The sequence below is a fragment of the Phyllostomus discolor genome, chromosome 3 (assembly GCF_004126475.2).
Source record: "Phyllostomus discolor isolate MPI-MPIP mPhyDis1 chromosome 3, mPhyDis1.pri.v3, whole genome shotgun sequence".
Classification (NCBI taxonomy): Eukaryota; Metazoa; Chordata; class Mammalia; order Chiroptera; family Phyllostomidae; genus Phyllostomus; species Phyllostomus discolor.
The window spans coordinates 124576390-124594330 of NC_040905.2; the positions used below are offsets into that span (position 1 = coordinate 124576390).

General features: G+C 38.3%; 1 protein-coding gene and 1 pseudogene across 1 annotated transcript in view; one reads left to right on the top strand and one right to left on the bottom strand.

Moving 5' to 3' along the window:
- LOC114504532 (ATP-binding cassette sub-family A member 3-like) overlaps positions 1-17941 on the bottom strand; it is a 244777-nt gene that overhangs the window by 182054 nt on the left and 44782 nt on the right. Inside the window, exon 10 of the mRNA XM_028522197.2 lies at positions 17203-17340. Coding sequence (XP_028377998.1) covers positions 17203-17340 — 138 coding nt within the window. The remainder of the gene's footprint in view (positions 1-17202; positions 17341-17941) is intronic.
- On the top strand, positions 1086-12251 carry LOC114502915 (annotated as a pseudogene).

Below are 17941 nucleotides of genomic sequence, written 5' to 3' on the forward strand. Positions count from 1 at the left end.
AGGCAATAAAGATTAATGGATTCTTGAGAACTGAAAAACAAGTAATGTAGGCTCCATGATTGCCCTGGCTTACCTAAATAGTTTCAAAGCTGTGACACAGAGCTGAGTAACTCAATCAGATTCCATTAGTCTACCTGAGCTGAAGATAGAAATCTGAGAGTCTAGTAAGGTGCAGAAAGAGAATACTAAAGAGGAGACAGACGCATGCAGAAACAAACTTGGAGATCTAAAGTGATCCCCACTGGAGTATTCAGATAAGAAATAATCAACATATACCTTTTAGAAAACTACCAGAGGCTAAAGAAAGGACAATTTAAAGATTAGAAAGACCAGTACTTGGCACTCACCTAGAGCCAAGAAGGTTGCCTATTTCCACCAGCCATACTAGAACAATTTAAGATTTATAGGGCAGTGAGGAGATTATAAAGAAAGGTATTGCCTCATTAGTGGGGAATAAATAACTGTGGACTAAGCAAAAAAGGCATAAAAGAATCAAACCATTTTGAAGTACCTCAATTCTTCAAAAACAAATTTCAGGAGTATTTCATTGAATACAGAAATATCCAAGACCCTACAATGTAAAGAAGCAGGAAAATATGATGCATAATTGTTGTGGAAAATCCACCCACACGCGGGGAGATAACGAAGCACAAACTTTATTACCTGGGGGCCCAAAGGGGTGGTTAACATCCAAATCCTCTGAGCACCGATCCTCACTCTTCCGGGGTTTAAATAGTCCCGGGCTTCCTATCTACGTGGCGAAGCAAGGTTACAGAAGCCGAAGCAAGGTTACAGAAGCCGAATGTGGAAGTTAGGTCTAGCTACCTTATATGGGAGACAAAGAGAAAACGCAGGAGGAATTTGCAGAAGTTACAGAGCACAGGAGCTTATCATGGGAGTCAGTGTACGACCTTGAGTAACTGGCTGTTGCTTTGGTTACGACTTGTCAGCTTCTACAGTCCTGTGTGAAATTTTGCAAGTGTTACAGTTACAGAGCATAAGAAACTTTTGGAGTTTTCTTTTCCTGCCACATAATGACAAAAACAATCAATTGAAATATACCTAGAACTGAAACACATGTTAAAATGGGTAAGCACATTAAGCTGATTATTATAAATATATGCCATCTGTTGAAAAAGTTATTATAAGAAACAATATTTAAAAAACAATAGAGGGATGTCAAAAAAATGGCAGTATGAAAGATTCCCTTGGTCTCCCCATGAAGTTACAACTATTTAAACAGCTATAATTCAACAAAAGAATCCCTGCTTCGTATATGAACACATCAAGAGGCCTGTGCATTTAAACATCTGAAGGTGATAGAGTGGGAGCAAACCAAAAAGGAAAAAAAAGTAAAGAGCTGAGACTGCCACTGACACAGCTAGGTCTCACTGTGGGTCTCTGGAGAGGGAAGGGGTCAGGTTGCTGCTGACATTCCCTTCAGCTAGGAGCAGAAAGAAACAGTGAACATTCCTGTGGGAGTGGTCAGCTGAACCCAGAGACCTGGGCACAAACAAAGCACAGAGGTGCAGTCATGGTTGTCTGGCATTGCCTTCACTAGGTAGAAAAAGAAAGCCATAGAGCCAGGCTGCCTCCCTTCACACTCCTGGAGCTAGCAGCAGGCCCCAGAAGAAACTGTAGCAGTGAGTGTGGGGTTGAATAGCACATTATCTACAAATCTGAAAACTGGAATAACAGAAATACTTTCCCCAAGTGACAGACATGCTCCATGGTTAATCCCAGGGATAGCTGGAGATAGAGAGAGGAGGCTGCTGAGGCCTACCAGCCACCAGTATGGGGCGGAAAAAACCACAAAGGCACCAGCTAGCTTTTAAGCTCACCCTACCCCCACCCAAAAGCAGCTACACTGTCAAGCAGCATCTTGCTACAAAAACCAGCGTTGGGATTTCACAGATCTGAAACCCCATTGCCTACTGCATTTCCCTGTAGGTTGGTGCTTGGAGACAAGGTCACCTGATGACAGAGGAGATGCCCACCTTTGTAGGGACACCTTTGTAGGACATCTTCCACTACTCTGAAGAAGTAGTGGAGTGAGAGCAGTGCAAGAGTATTAAAAAACTTGTACTTCAGTGCCGTCTACTAGAAACACATAGACTTCTTATTGCTCTACTAGAGAAGTACCACTCATGCATAGATGTCTAGAAAGAGAAGAAATCCATCAAATACCATGAATAACAAAGGTAACAAGGCAGCTCCAAATGAAAATTTAGGAGGGAGGGGAGAAGATGGCAGTAACGTAGGTGGGAGCTGAGCCCACTTGCTCATGCTCCCAAGTGGGACAATTAGCTGATTTCCAAAGGACAAAGTGAACAGTCAAAATAATCTAAGCTGATACATAGTTTAGAAGCCAAAGTGTGCACAGGACACTTCAAAATGGGCAGTAAGGAGGTTATATAGGCCCATGGGAAGGTCCTCAGGCCTGGCACCAGGGACCAAGGTTGCTGCAGATACATTGGAGGAGGGCTGGGTCAGTAACAGCAGCCTAGCGGCTCCCTCCTGTCCAAGGACAGGGAAATCTCAGATCCGCACCAAGAGAAACCTGGATGCATAAAGTAGCTAGGAGGAAAAAAAGGCACCAAGCAACACACAGATGGCAGCATACCCAGGATGGGGTGGGGGTTACCAGCCAAGACATTGCCATAGAATTTGGGGTATCCTGGTGACACCTACAGCTGGAAGAGGAGGTGGGCTGCGACTGGCCATGACCCAGGTAGTCTCTGGACTTGACAGAGGGATAGACTGTGTGGAAAGCTGGGTGATGGCTCAGAGTGGCAATGGCACTGAGAAGACTTTTCAAATGGGGAACTGAGGTGTACTGTGCAGGGACTTCACCCATGAAGGGAGAAGGGTAGGTGCAATTTGCTACCACTCAGTGCACCTCATGGGCTGATCAAAGGGGCGCAAAGCAAGAGGGCTTACTGACGCTGGCTCGGTATAAATGTGCAGAGTGGAGAGTACTGGCTGCACAGTGCTCTGAGGCCCTGGGCTAGAAATTGGGAACCTGTGATTACTGTAGCCCAGACTGAGCTCCAATCATTGCAGAACCACAGGAAGGGAAAAATAGAGAGCCAGAGCCCCTCTCCCTGCAGGAACCAGAAAGATCTGCAAAACCAGCTGGACAGATGTTTTTTTTCAAGAGTAAGAAAGTAAGACCATGAGCTGAGAGAAAACCAGAGACAGATCCAGAAAGAAGTCAGAAGGCAAACACCAACACTTCAGACAAATTTTACTTTGCTTTTCACTACAACTTGCATGTTTTTCTTATTTCACTTTTGTCTTTCCATTTATTCATTTTCTGTGCTTGTTTTATTGTTTTATATTTTATTCTCCCTTTCATATTGCATTTTAATTTTTCTTCTTTCACTTCATTTGTATTCCAAATAACACGCTACTCTTGGTCTTTTACTTTTTATTCTTTTCAATCAGATTATATATTTCTTATTATACTATTGTTATTCCAAATCCCACACAGCACCCTTCCCCGGTCTTAACCAACTTTCCTGGTCTTAATCCACTTCATCATCTTCCTGAGTTCTATTACTGTTGTAAACTTTATTTTCTCTCACACTATAGCGAGTTTCTATCCCTTACTCTATTTCTCCTTCATCTAACCTCGCTTAAGTGCTTCTCTTTCTTAAATCAGCTTACATTATTTTCCCCTTTATAAGAGTCTTATTCTTTTTCCATCTTTTATAAACAGTGGCTAGTTGAGTAAAGTACCATGGTTATTGCTGTTCTTCTCCAAAGAGACTCCTGTTTGTTTACTATTTGTTTCTACCTTAAATCCTATAGAACACTCTCCCCCGTCTTACTCCATTTTGCCATCCCCAATGCCTTTGATCAGTTTAGGGAGGAATTTTATTTCATTGCTTTCTCTCTCCCTTTTTTTTTTGTTCCCCTCTCTCAACCTGAGCTTTACTCCTTACACTTATTAGTTTCCTTTTCTATCCTATCAAAATCATTTTTCTTTACTGTAGACATCTCATATTCACTTTTCTACAATATTCTTATTCCCATTCCACCTTTCTTAAACTTCATTCAGCAGTCATTGCTATTGATCCTGCTATGGGTTTTCTGCAATTTTGTCCCCATTGATCCAGTACCTTTTCAATCTTACTTCAAACTTCATAGTATACTCTTCCCTTTCTTATCCCATTGTTTTCATTGCCCTTTTGTGTTTTACTTATGTTTTACATTTTGTTCTCCCCCTTTCTGTGCCTCAGTTCTACCCCAACTCTTGTTTATTATCCTCCCTCTTACTATGCAGTAACACTTCATCCTCTTTTAGTCATCTCATATTCCCTTTATCATATCTTATAAAGTCCACAATCTCTCTTCACCTTTATAAATCTTAGTTCAATCATGGTTAAGACAGCTGATGTGGTAGGGGGGTTATTTTTGTTGGTGTAGGTCTGGTTGTCTGGTAATACTGCTTTGTTAAGGAAAACCTGTACAATAGCATACAGGACAAGGTGGTAGTTATAAATACAAGTAAGTCCACTTGAAGAGAACCTACAAGCTCAGAAGTCACCGACAGGTAAAGTCCAAGTACAACAAGATAGCTCACACAAATGAAAGAAATGGCAATCCTAGAGCACCCAGACAAGAAGATCAAGGAGACCACACCACTGAGTCCCACAGAACCCTTACCACAGAAATTCACCCCATGAAGACAGCTGGCAAAACAGAGCACCTGGCTTCACAGAAACAAACAGAAAGAGTCACCCAAAATGGGAAGAGAAAGAAAGAAAACCCAAACAAAAGGAATGGAAGATTCCCAAGTAAAATAACTAAATGAAAGGGAGGCAAGCAAATATCAGACATAGAATTCAAAATAATGGCTATATGAATACTCAAGGGACTCAGTGACAATTACAAGGAAGTGAGTTGGAACTACAACAGCATGAAAAAAGAAATAGAAATGATAAACAAGAACCAGGAAGAAAAGAGGAATACAATTTCTGAAATAAAAAATACACTAGGAATCACAAGCAGGCTGGATGAAGCACAGGACTGAATTAGTGAACTTAAAGACAAGACAGAAAGAAATACCCATGTAGAGCAGCTGCATGAAAAAACAACAACAAAAAAAGAAGACAGCTTACAGGATGGCAGAACAACATGAAAACCAACAACATTCAAATCATAGCAATACCAGAAGGAGAAGTAAATGAGTAAAAGATAGAAACCCTGTTTGGAAAACTAATGACAGAAAGTTTCCCTAACCTGGAAAGGGGAAAAGCCATGCAAGTTCAGAAACACAGTGGGTCCCAATCAAGATGAACACAAAGAGGCCTACTCCAAGATACATCAAAACTGAAGTGCCAAATTTTAGAGACAAAGAAAGAATCTTAAAGGCAGTAAGGGAGAAATAGTAGATAACATACAAAAGAGCTATAATAAGGCTAGCAGCGGACTTCTCAACAGAAACACTACAAGTCAGAAGGGAATGGCAAGAAATATTCCAAGTACTGAAAAGCAAAGGCCTGCAACCAAGACTATGCTACCCAGCAAGGCTCTCAATTAAAATGGAAGGCACAACAAGTAGTTTCCCAGATAAAAGAAGGCTAAGAGCATACACTGTCACCAAACCAGCATTACAACACAAGCTAAAGGGACTGCTTTAAGAAGATGAAGGAAAAGAGCGGGAGATTACAGATATAAAGGTGGAAAAATGAATAAGTACCTGTCAATAATAACCTTAAATGTAAATGGATTAAATGCTCCAATCAAAACATATAGGGTAGCTGACTGGATAAAAAAACATGACCCGCACATATGCTCCCTACAAGAGACCCACTTCAGAATAAAAGACCTGCACAGACTGAAAGTGAAGGGCGGCCCAAAAATATTCCAAGCAAATGGACAGGAAAAAAACCTGGTGTAGCAATACTTATATCGGACAAAACAGACTTGAAAACAAAGGCCATAAAAAGAGACCCAGAAGGACACTTCATAATTCTCAAAAAAAGAATCCAATAAGAAAACATAACCATTGTAAACATATATACACCCAACATGGGAGCACCCAAATATATAAGGAAAATCTTGGAGACATACAAGAAAGATATAGACAGCAATACTCTTATACTAAGAGATTTTAACACCACACTGTCAACAATGGATAGATCTCCCAACAAGGATACTGCAGCATTGAAAAACACCTTCAATGAAATGGACTTAACTAATATATATATATTAGTTAATATATATAAGATTATATATATTATATATATAAGATATATATAAGATTATATATAAGATATATATCTTAATTTTTTAATTACAACTTCAATTTCATCAGTTGTTATTGGTCTGTTCAGGCTATCTGCTTCTTTTATGGAAGCAGTTATGGAAGATTATATTTTTCTAGAAATTTGTCCATTGCAGCTAGGTTTTCAAATTTCTTTTTTTTGGGGGGGGGCCACTGTACAATTTTTTTTAAGTTTTATTTTAATCATTGTTCAAGTACAGTTTTCTCCCATTTACTCCCGTTCCAGCCCACCCACCCAACCCTCCCCCTTTCCCCCCCATCCCCCCCACCCCTAGTTTTTGTCCATGTGTCCTCCGAATTTGTTCCTGTAAACCCTACCCATTCCCCCCTGAAATTCCCTCTTCTCTCCCATCTGGTCACTGTCAGTATGTCCCGTATTTCAGTGTCTTTGGTTATATTTTGCTTGTTTCTTTGTTTTGTTGTTTAGGTTCCTGTTAAAGGTGAGATCATATGGTATTTGTCTTTCACTGCCTGGCTTATTTAGCTTAGCATAAAGCTTTCTAGCTCCATCCAAGCTGTTGCAAAGGATAGGAGCTCCTTCTTTCTTTCTGCTGCATAGAATTCCATTGTGTAAATGTACCATAGTTTTTTGAGCCATTCATTTACTGATGGGCATCTAGGTTGCTTCCAGTACTTAGCTATTGTAAATTGTGCTGCTATGAACATTGGGGTGCATAGGTTCTTTTGGATTGGTGTTTTAGTGTTCTTAGGATATAGTCCCAGCAGTGGAATTGCTGGGTCAAAAGGCAGATCCATTTTTATTTTCCTGAGGAAGTTCCATACTGCTTTCCATAGTGGTTTTACCAGTCTGCAGTCCCACCAACAGTGCACTAGGGACCCCTTTTCTCCACAACCTCTCCAACACTTGTTGTTTGTTGCTTTGTTTATGATGGCCATTCTGACTGGTGTGAAGTGGTATCTCATTGTGGTTTTAATTTGCATCTCTCTGATAGCTAGCGATATTGAACATCGTTTCATGTGTCTTTGGATTTTCTGTATGTCCTCCTTGGAGAAGTGTCTGTTCAAGTCCTTTGCCCATTTTTTAATTGGGTTCCTTGTCTTCTTAGAGTGTAGTCATGTAAGTTCTTTATATATTTTGGAGATTAAACCCTTGTCTGAGGTTTCATTGGCAAATATGTTTTCCCATACAGTTGGTTCTCTTTTTATTTTGATACTGTTTTCTTTAGCTGTGCAGAAACTTTTTGTTCGGATGAGGTCCCATTTGTTTATTCTTTCCTTTATGTCCCTTGCTCTAGGGGGCATGTCAGTAAAAAAGTTTCTTCGTGAAATATCTGAGATTTTCCTACCTACATTCTCCTCTGGGACTTTAATGGTGTCACAGTTTATATTTAAATCTTTTATCTACCTTGAATTTATTTTCATATAAGGTGTAACTTGGTGCTTGAGTTTCATTTTTTTTTTTTTTTTTTGCACATAGCTGTCCGGTTCTCCCAACACCATTGGTTGAAGAGGCTATTTTTACTCCATTTTATGTTGCTGCCTCCTTTGTCAACTATCAGTTGACCATAGAGACTTGGGTTTATTTCTGGGCTCTCTGTTCTGTTCCATTGATCCATGTGCCTGCTTCTATGCCAGTACTAGGCTGTTTTGATTACAGTGGCCATGTATTGTAGTTTAGTGTCAGGTATTTGATCCCTCCTACTTTACTCTTCTTTCTCAAAATTGCAGCAGCTATTCGGGGTCATTTATGGTTCCATATAAATTTTCGAAGTGTTTGTTCTATGTCTGTGAAATAAGCCATTGGTATGTTAATAGGTACTGCATTGAATGTGTAAAATGCTTTGGGTAGTATGGACATTTTGATGATATTAATTCTTCCAATCCATGAACACGATATATGTTTCCATTTGATTTCTTTCCTCAGTGTTATGTAGTTTTCTGAATGCAGGTCTTTTACCTCTTTGGTTAGGTTTATTCCTAGGTATTTTATTTTTCTTTTTGCTATATCAAATAGGATTTTTTTTCTTGATCTCTGCTTCTGCTGTTTCATTGTTGGTGTACAGAAATGCCTTTGATTTCTGGATATTGACTTTGTATCCCGCTGTTTTGCCAAATTCATTTATTAGGTCAAGCAATTTTTTGTTGGAGTCTATAGGATTTTCTATGTACACTATCATGTCATCTGCAAACAGTGACAGTTTTGTTTCCTCCTTTCCGATTTGGATGCCTTTTATTTCTTTTTCTTGTCTGATCGCTGTGGCTAAAACTTCCAGTACTTTTTGAATAGAAGTGGTGAAAGTGGACATCCTTGTCTTGTTCCTGATCTTAGTGGAAAAGATTTTAATTTTTGCCCATTGAGTATGGTGTTGGCTGTAGGTCTCTCATATATGGCCTTTATTATGTTGAGGAATGCTCCCTCTATTCCCACTTTCCTGAGTATTTTTATCATGAATGGGTGCTGTACCTTATCAAATGCTTTTTCTGCATCTATTGATATGATCATGTGGTTTTTGTCTTTGCTTTTGTTTATGTGATGTATTACATTTACTGATTTGCGAATATTGTACCATCCTTGCATCCCTGGAATGAATCCCACTTGGTCATGGTGTATGATCTTTTTAATGTATTGTTGGATGCGGTTTGGCAGTATGTTGTTGAGGATTTTAGTGTCAATGTTCATGAGTGATATTGGCCTGAAGTTTTCTTTCTTTGTTGTGCCTTTATCTGGTGTTGGAATTAGGATGATGCTGGCCTGATAAAAAGAGTTTGGGAGTCTTCCATCTTTTTGGATTTTTGGAATAGTCTGGGAAGGATAGGGGTTACCTCTTCCTTAAATGCTTTGTAGAATTCTCCTGTGAAACCATCTGGTCTAGGGCTTTTGTGTGTTCGGAGATTTTGATTACTGCTTCAATTTCTTTTGCCGTTATTGGCGTGTTCAGGCTTTCTGTTTTTCTCATTGAGTTTTGGAAGATTATATTTTTCTAGAAATTTGTCCATTTCACCTAGGTGTTCAAATTTCTTGACATACAGTTCTTTGTAGTGATTTCTTACAATCCTTTGTATTTCTGTGGTATCAGTTGTAATCTCTCCTCTTTCCTTTCTGATTGGGCTTATTTGGGTCTTCTCTCTTTTTTTTCTTGATGAGTCTGCTTAAAGGCTTGTCAATTTTGTTTATCTTTTCAAAGAACCAGCTCTTGGATTCACTGATACTTAGAATTGTGCTTTTAGTCTCTATGTCATTTAATTCTACTCTGATCTTGGCTATTTCCTTCCTTCTACTTGTGCTGGACTGTCTTTGTTGTTGTTTCTCGAGTTCTTGTATGTTTAGGGTTAGGCTGTTTGCTTGAAATGTTTCTATCTTTTTTAGGTAGGCCTGTATCACTATGAACTTCCCTCTCAGGACTGCCTTTGTTGTGTTCTATAAGTTTTGGGTTGTTGTGAGCTCATTTTCATTTGTTTCCAGAAACTTTTTGATTTCTTCCCTAATTTCATTCTTGACTCATTCATTGTTTAATAGCATGCTACTCAATACCCATGATTTTGAGTGTTTTGGGTTTTTTTCCTTGGGGTTGGTTTCTAGTTTCAGTCCCTTGTGATCTGAGAAAATGCTTGGTATGAGTTCAATTTTCTTGAAGTTGTTGAGGCTTGTTTTGTGTCCTAGCATGTGGTGTGTCTTTGAAAATGTTTCGTGTACATTTGAAAAAAATGTGTATTTAGTTTCTTTGGGATGGAGGGCTCTATATATATCAGTTAAGTCCATTTCCTCTAGGGCATTGTTCAATGCCACAATATCTTTGTTGATACTTTGTTTGGAAGATCTGTCCATTTCTGACAGCAGGGTGTTAAAATCCCCCACTATAATTGTGTTGCTGTCCATATCTTTCTTGAAGTCCTCTGCAATTTTTTTTGTGTATTTGGGTGCTCCTATGTTGGGTGCATATATATTTACAATGTTTATGTCTTATTGTTGGATTCTTCCCTTGAGTATTATGAAGTGACCTTCTGGATCTCTCTTTATGGCCCCTTTTTGGAAGTCTATTTTGTCTGATATGAGTATTGCTACCCCAGCCTTTTTTCCTGGTCCATTTTCTTGGAAAGTTTGTTTCCAGCCCTTCACTTTCAGCCTGTGTAGGTGTTTTTTGTTCTGAGGTGGGTCTCCTGTAGGCAGCATATATGTGGGTCATGTTTTCTTATTCATTCAGCTATTCTATGTCTTTTGATTGGAGCATTTAGTCCATCTACATTTAAGGTTATTGTTGATAGGTACTCATTCACTGCCATTTATGTACATGTGTTCCTCTCTCTCTCTCTTTTCCTTCCTTTCCTTAAAGCAGTCCCTTTAGCATCTCTTGCAGAGCTGATTTGGTGGAGGTTTATTCTTTTACACTTCTTTGTCAGGGAAGCTTCTTATTTGGCATTCTATCTTGATTGAGAGCCTTGCTGGGTAAAGTAGCCTTGGTTCTCATTACTTGGAATATTTCTTGCCATTCTCTTCTGTCTTGGAGTGTTTCCATTGAGAAGTGAGCTGTTAGCCTTATTGGGGCTCCCTTGTATGTTACTTCCTGTTTTTCCCTTGCTGCCTTTAAGATTCTCTCTTTGTCTTGAGATTTTGCTTTTTAATCATGATATGTCTTAAAGTGGGCTTCTTTGGGTTCCTCTTGATTGGGATTCTCTGTGTTTCCTGGATTTGTGTGACTTTTTCTCTCATCAAATTAGGGAAGTTTTCCATCATTACTTTTTCAAATAGGTTTTCCATCCCTTGTTCTTCTTCTTCTCCTTCTGGTATCCCTATTATACGGATATTATTATGCTTCATATTGTCTTGCATTTCTCTGAATCCCTCTTCATTCTTTCTGAGCCTCTTTTCCTTTTCTTGCTTTTTCTGTTTTTTTTTTTTTTCTACTTTGTCCTCCAATTTGCTAATCTGGTCTTCTGCTTCATTGATCCTGCTTTTCATTCCTTCTACTGTGGTCTTCAGTTCAGAAATTGTATTCTTCATTTCCTCTTAGCCCTTGTTGATAGTTTCCATTTCCTTTTTGATGTTGATATAGTTTGCAGTGAGATTGTTGTAGCTTCCCTGTAGTTTCTGGTAGCTCATTGTGAGTTCATTGAGCTTCCTGATAATCATTGTTGTGAACTCAATAACTGATAATTGAGTTGCCTCTATTTCATTTAGCGTTCTTCCTGAGGCTTCCCCATTTCCCTTCATTTGAGGATTGTTTCTTTGTCTTCTCATGGTTCATGAGACTCTTCTTGTTAGCCTTTGTTTCTTAAATTGATCTGTTCTGGTTCCCTGTGATTATGGTGTGAACTTCTGTGGTAGAATACCTGTGAGATTCAGTGGTGCAGTCTTCTTCATGTATCCTGGTGTTCACAGCTCCCCCCTGTTCTTTTTTGTGATCAGTTGGAGGAGTAAGGCAAAAGTTCAAGAAGTTTGTTGATGCAAACTATGATGTAAAGGACTGTGACACTGTAGCTGGAGACAAGGTCAAGAAACTGCAGCGGCTCCCTCCAGCTCTGAACAAACCAAAGAAAACTCTTCGCTCTAGAAATATAGATCTACAGAGGCCCACTGTGACACACAGAACTACTGCAACCACTAAAGCTAGTCCAGGCATGGTGTGAAAGAATCCTGTTGAAGGCAATGGGGATGGTGAAGCAACTGAACTGATGCAGCAGTTCAACATATTGAAATTTACTGTCAAAGACTTGGAGAAAGAAATAGATTTCTAACTTTGGAAAGCTAAGGTATGTGGAATTGATTTGTCAGGAGAATGAGGGGGAAAAGAACCCTGTATTACAGAGGATTGTGGACATTCTCTATGCCACAGATGAAGGCTTTGCATTACCTGACAAAGGGGGCCCACAGGACGATCAAGAAGAGTATTAACAGCTTGGACCAGCAGAGCAACATCTGAATTCTTCACTTCAAATCATGTGCTTAACTGTAAAATACTCCCTTTTATTATTCTCAGAGGACTCACTGGTTTCTTTTCATAATTAAAAAGTACCTCTTCTTAAAGTGCACTTTGAGGAAGTTTCACTCCTTTTCCTAAGTTTGAGTTAGGAGTTTTTACCTTGTAGCAGAGCAGTACTAACATCTAGTGGGTTCACCTAGGGAACAAAAAGGCTGACCATGGATTCAACATATGGATGCTGATAACACTAAGTGATGGAGAAAGTGTTTTTATGTGATATGCTGCAGTAAAGACTGATTTGAATTTTAAGTTAATGTGAAATCTTGATAGAGAATGTTTTAATAAATAAATAAATGCCTTTAGAGTATTTAAAATATCCTTCCATAGTTCAAAGTATGAAATGTAACCTGACAGGAGAGTTTGTGTGTTGTCATTGTATCTGGGAAGGAAAGACCAAACCTTGGAACTTTGGAACCTGCTGATCACAGGACTTGTCGGGATGCCTGAACCTTCATAACCTTGGCCTGGAATGAAAGTTTAAAAACTTGCTCTGTAAAACCATTTGGTGTCTTTGACCAAATGCAACTCTGCTAAAAAGAAAGAGACATTGTTTGCTGAATGAATAGAAGGTGCATTTGAACCCCAAGATGCTTGAGTTGAATAGCTTGATTTGCATTGAACATTTCTCTAATGATTTTTCCAATTACCCCTAAATTTCTATGTATTATGTTTTTTGGGAAATGAGGTGGGTTCAGTTTTTAAATCTAAAAACAACTTTCGGGGACTTGCCCACATCTCTGGGACCTGAATGGGGCTGTGTCCCATTTTACTGTCTTTTAAGTTTATATTTAACATATGTCTCTTTTTCCTTTGCCCACTGAGGACTCCTTTATGGCTCCTTAAAGTTTGCTGCTTAGAGGGTAGGAGCTTCTTCTTTCTCTCTGCTGCATAGAATTCCACTGTGTAAATGTACCATAGTTTGTTGATACATTCATTTACTGATGGGCACTTAGGTTTCTTTCAGCACTTGGCTATTGCAAATTGTGCTGCTAAGAACACTGGGGTGCATAAGTTCTTTGGATTGGTGTATCAGGGCTCTTGGGGATGATTCCAGCAGTGGAATTGTTGGGTCAAAAGGCAGTTCCATTTTTAGTTTTCTGAGGAAATTCCATACTGTTTTCCACAGTGGCTGCACCAGTCTGCATTCCCACCAACAGTGCACTAGGGTTCCCTTTTCTCCTCATCCTCTCCAACACTTGTTTGTTGATTCATTTATGATGACCATTCTGACTGGTGTGAGGTGATATCTCATTGTGGTTTTAATTTGCATCTCTCTGATGGCTAGTGATGCTGAGCATCTTTTCATATGTCTCTGGACCTTCTGTATGTCCTCCTTGGAGAAGTGTGTGTTCAAGCCAGAGACACTGAAATTAAGAACAATCTAACAATAGCCAGAGGAGTAAGGGGAAGGGACAGTGGGGAGAAGGGTTTTCAGGAACTACTATAAAGGATACATGGAACAAAACCAAGGGGGAGGGTGGAAGCAAGGGAGCAAGGTGGGTCTGGCTGGGAGGGGGAAGTGGTGAGGAGGAAATGCAGACAACTGTAACTGAACAACAATGAAGTAATTTAAAAAAATAAAATAAAATAAAATCTCTACTAAAAAATAAAATAAAATAGCTCGTCAGTAAAAAAAATGTTTGCTGCTTAGAGTGGAAGTTCAGCCAGCAGGTGATTATGCTGCAAGTCCTTTTTGTGCCTCTGACAAAAAGAGTGACGAGTGAAAGCCAACATTACCTTGGGATTTGCAAGGTTGAGTGTTTTGGGTACCTGCTGTGTACAGCCCTCCACTACTAACAGAATACTTTGCCAGAGTATTTCTCTTTGGAAATAAAATTCATTGGCATGTCATTTTTAAATCATTTTTATTGTTATTCTATTACAGTTGTCTCAATTTTTCCCCCTTTGCCCTCCTCTGCCCATCCCATCTCCCACTCCCATAGTCAATCCTACAATGTTGTCCATGCCCATGGGTCAATCACACATGTTCTTTGTCTAGTCCTTTCTCCTTATTTCCATCATTATTTCCCTCTCCCTCCCCTCTGTCAATCTGTCAATTTGTTCCACATTTCCATGCCTATGGTTCTATTTTGTTTGTTAGTTTATTGTTCATTGGATTCCTCTTAGAGGTGAGATGACATAGTATTTGTCTTTCACTGACTGGCTTATTTTACTTAGCATAATATTCTACAGCTCCATCCATGCTGACACAAAAGGTAGGACTTCCTTCTTTCTTTCTGCTGTGTAGTATTTCATTGTGTAGATGTTCCACAGTTTTTTGACCCAATCATTTATTGATGGGCACTTACTTTTTCCAGCACTTGGCTATTGTAAATAGTGCCACTATGAACATATGGGTGAATAAGTTCTTCTGCATTGATGATTCAGGATTCTTAAGGTATATTAAATGCTAATTTTATTTTGCAGAAAATACAGTACCATTTCTGAATTAATTATTAATATTTAAAATATTTCATTCCTTAGCACTCCCTCATTTGTTTGCTCACAGTCTATTTAGTTCCTTTGAACTCTGCAAAATGTGTGTCACCTACTACTGAGATTATTCAGCTCCTTATGTATTTGTACTGATTTGTTTCTGGTGGTAGTTTGTCCTAAAATATGTGTAGAAAGCAAGACTTTTATGAGAAATTGTTGTGTAGTGCATGCTCTTTGTGAAATTCAGAGTAAAACCCAGATTTGGATGTTAACAATGCCAAAAATGCAAGTAACTAGCCATTGTTCAAATAACAGCAGTACTATTTCTCTTTTGTGGCCTTTTCAACTTCTGTTGACTTACAATTCCATTTTACTGGCAATCCATTTTCCACCTGGTCTTTCTTGAAAGTGTTTTTCTACTTTAAAGAGTTTCTAAATAAAATTCTATATTTCAAGAGAAAAGATATACTACCCAAAGCAATCTATAGATTCAATGCACTTTCTATTAAAATACCAATGGCATATTTCACAGGACTAGAACAAATATTCCAAATATTTATATAAAACAAAGAGACTGCAAATAGCCTCAGCAATCTTGAAAAAAAAGAACAAAGTTGGAGGTATCACAGTACCTTATATCAAACTATACTACAAGGCCATTGTAATCAAAATAGACTGGTACTGGCATAAGAAAAGGCACATAGATCAATGGAAAAGAACAGTAAGCCCAGAAATTAAGCAACACCTATATGGTCAATTAATATTTGACAAAAAAGGTAAGAGTATACAATGGGGTAAACATAGTCTTCACTAATAGTTGTTGGGAAAATTGGACAGGCACATGCAAAGAAATGAAACTAGACCACCAACTTACACAAAACACAAGAATAAACTCAAAATGGATAAGGACAAATGTAAGTCATGAAATCATTAAAATTATAGAAGACAACACAGGCACTAAAATTTCAGACATCTCTCATAGCAACATTTTGCCAACATGTCTCCTAGGGCAAAAAATATAAAGGGGAAAATAAACAAATAAAACTACATCAAACTTAAAAGCTTCTGCACAGCAAACTAAACCATCAACTAAATGAAAAGGGAACCTACTGTATATTCACCATTGATACATCTGATGAGGGGATAATTTCCAAAATATGTAAAGAACTTATATAACTCAACACAAAAAGACAAAAATTGAATTAATAAATGGTCAGAGGACTTGAATAGACACTTCTCCCAAGAGAACATACAGATAATTAATAGACATATGAAAATATGCATATCACTAATTATCAGAGAGATACAAATTAAAACCACAATAAGATATCACCTTATATCTGTCATGGCTACCATCAAGAAATCAACAATAAGTGCTGGTGAGCATGTGGAGAAAAGGCATCCCTTATAGACTGTTGGCGAAAATGCAGGCTGGTACAGCCATTGTGGAAAAGAGAATGGACATTCTTCAAAAAAATAAAAATAGAATTGCCTTTTGACCCAGAGATTCCACTTCTGGGAATATATTCTAAGAATCTTGAAACACCAGTTTGAAAAAACATATGCAACCCCTATGTTCATAGCAGCATTTTTTACAACAGCTAAGACATGGAAATAGCACAAGTGCCCATCAGTAAATGAGTGGATAAAAAAAGATGTGGTATATTTATAGAATGCAATACTACAAGGCAGTAAAAAAAGAGTAACTCTTACATTTTGGGACAGCATGTATGGAACAGGAGATTATTATACTAAGTGAAATAGGCCAGTCAGAGAAAGACAAATACCATGTGATCTCACTTATCTGTGGAATCTAATGAATAAAATAAACTGACCAACAAAATAGAAACAGAAGCACAGATACATAGAAAAGACTGACAGCTGTCAGAGGGGAGTGGAAAGGGGGGAGTGGATGAAAGAATTGGAGGGATTAGCCAAAGAATATATATATATATATTATCTATCTATCTATCTATCTATCTAGGCAATGGTGTGGTGATGGGCTGAGGAAAAATGGTGTGACAGTGGGGGTGGGGAATGCAGACATCTGTAATGGTGTCAATAAAAATAAAGTGAAATTAAATGTAGTTTATAATTATTTTAATTTTGAGATTAATTAGTAATAAAAGGGAAGTAAACATCCATAACAACCAAAAGAAAAAGAAAAAGAAAAAAATGTGAATGGCCCAAACACCTCAATTAAAAAGCAGCAATTATACAAAAATGTTCTTCAATTATAAAGATACAAATAGGTTAATAGTAAAAAAAATGGGGAAAATATACCAGGTAAACATTAACTAAAAGAGAAGTGAAGTCACCAGTCTCACCTGTGGCACCAGGCCTGTCAATGCATCCTGCCCAAACATCTGCAGAATTTGGCACCAGGGCTGTCTGTCTGTGGATGAAAGTATCTGGCCCACACATGAATCCATGGATGAGCTGGCTCATCCATGGATGCTGCCATCTATCCTGTCCATTATCCCCACCAACTGGCTGGCCCAGGATTTCTGGGTTTTCCCTTTGAAATAATACCTTGTGTAAGTGTTCGATCTGGATACCTGCCACCAAGCTAGTTGATTCAGGCTCATAATATTTGTTTTGAGTTCTTCCACAGCCTTTCATTTCTTCCCTTTTCCTTCTAATTCTTGGATGACCATACCAGTATGAATGCTAAAAAGAAAGCCAAAAAGTAATTACCAAAAGAAGTATTAAGAAGTCAAGCACTCTAACTGAACAGACTATAACAAGTAAAGGAAATGAATCAGGGATCCAAACCTCCCTACAAAGAAAAGTGCTGGACCAGATGGCTTCACTGTTGAATTCTACCAAACATTTGAACAAGATCAACAAGAATTCTTACCAAAGCCTTCCAAAAAGTATAAGAAGAGGAAATACTTCCTAACTAATTTTATGAACTTAGCATTACTTTGACACCAAAGCCAGACAAAGAAATCATGAAGAAAGAAACTACAAACCAATATCCCTTATGAATAGAGATGGCAAATCTTCAACCAAAATCTAGCGTATGAATCCAATAGCATATCAAAAAGATTATAAATCATGATCAAGTGCGAATAATCCCAAGAATGCAGTGGTGGTTCAACATATGAAAACCAATCAATGTAATATATCACATTAATAGAACAAATGGGATAGGCTACATAATCATTTCAACTGATGCAAATAAACCTTTTACAAAGTGTTTTGTGATAAAAATAAACAGAAAACTAGAAATAAAAGAGAACTTTCTAAAAATGACAAAGGGCATATA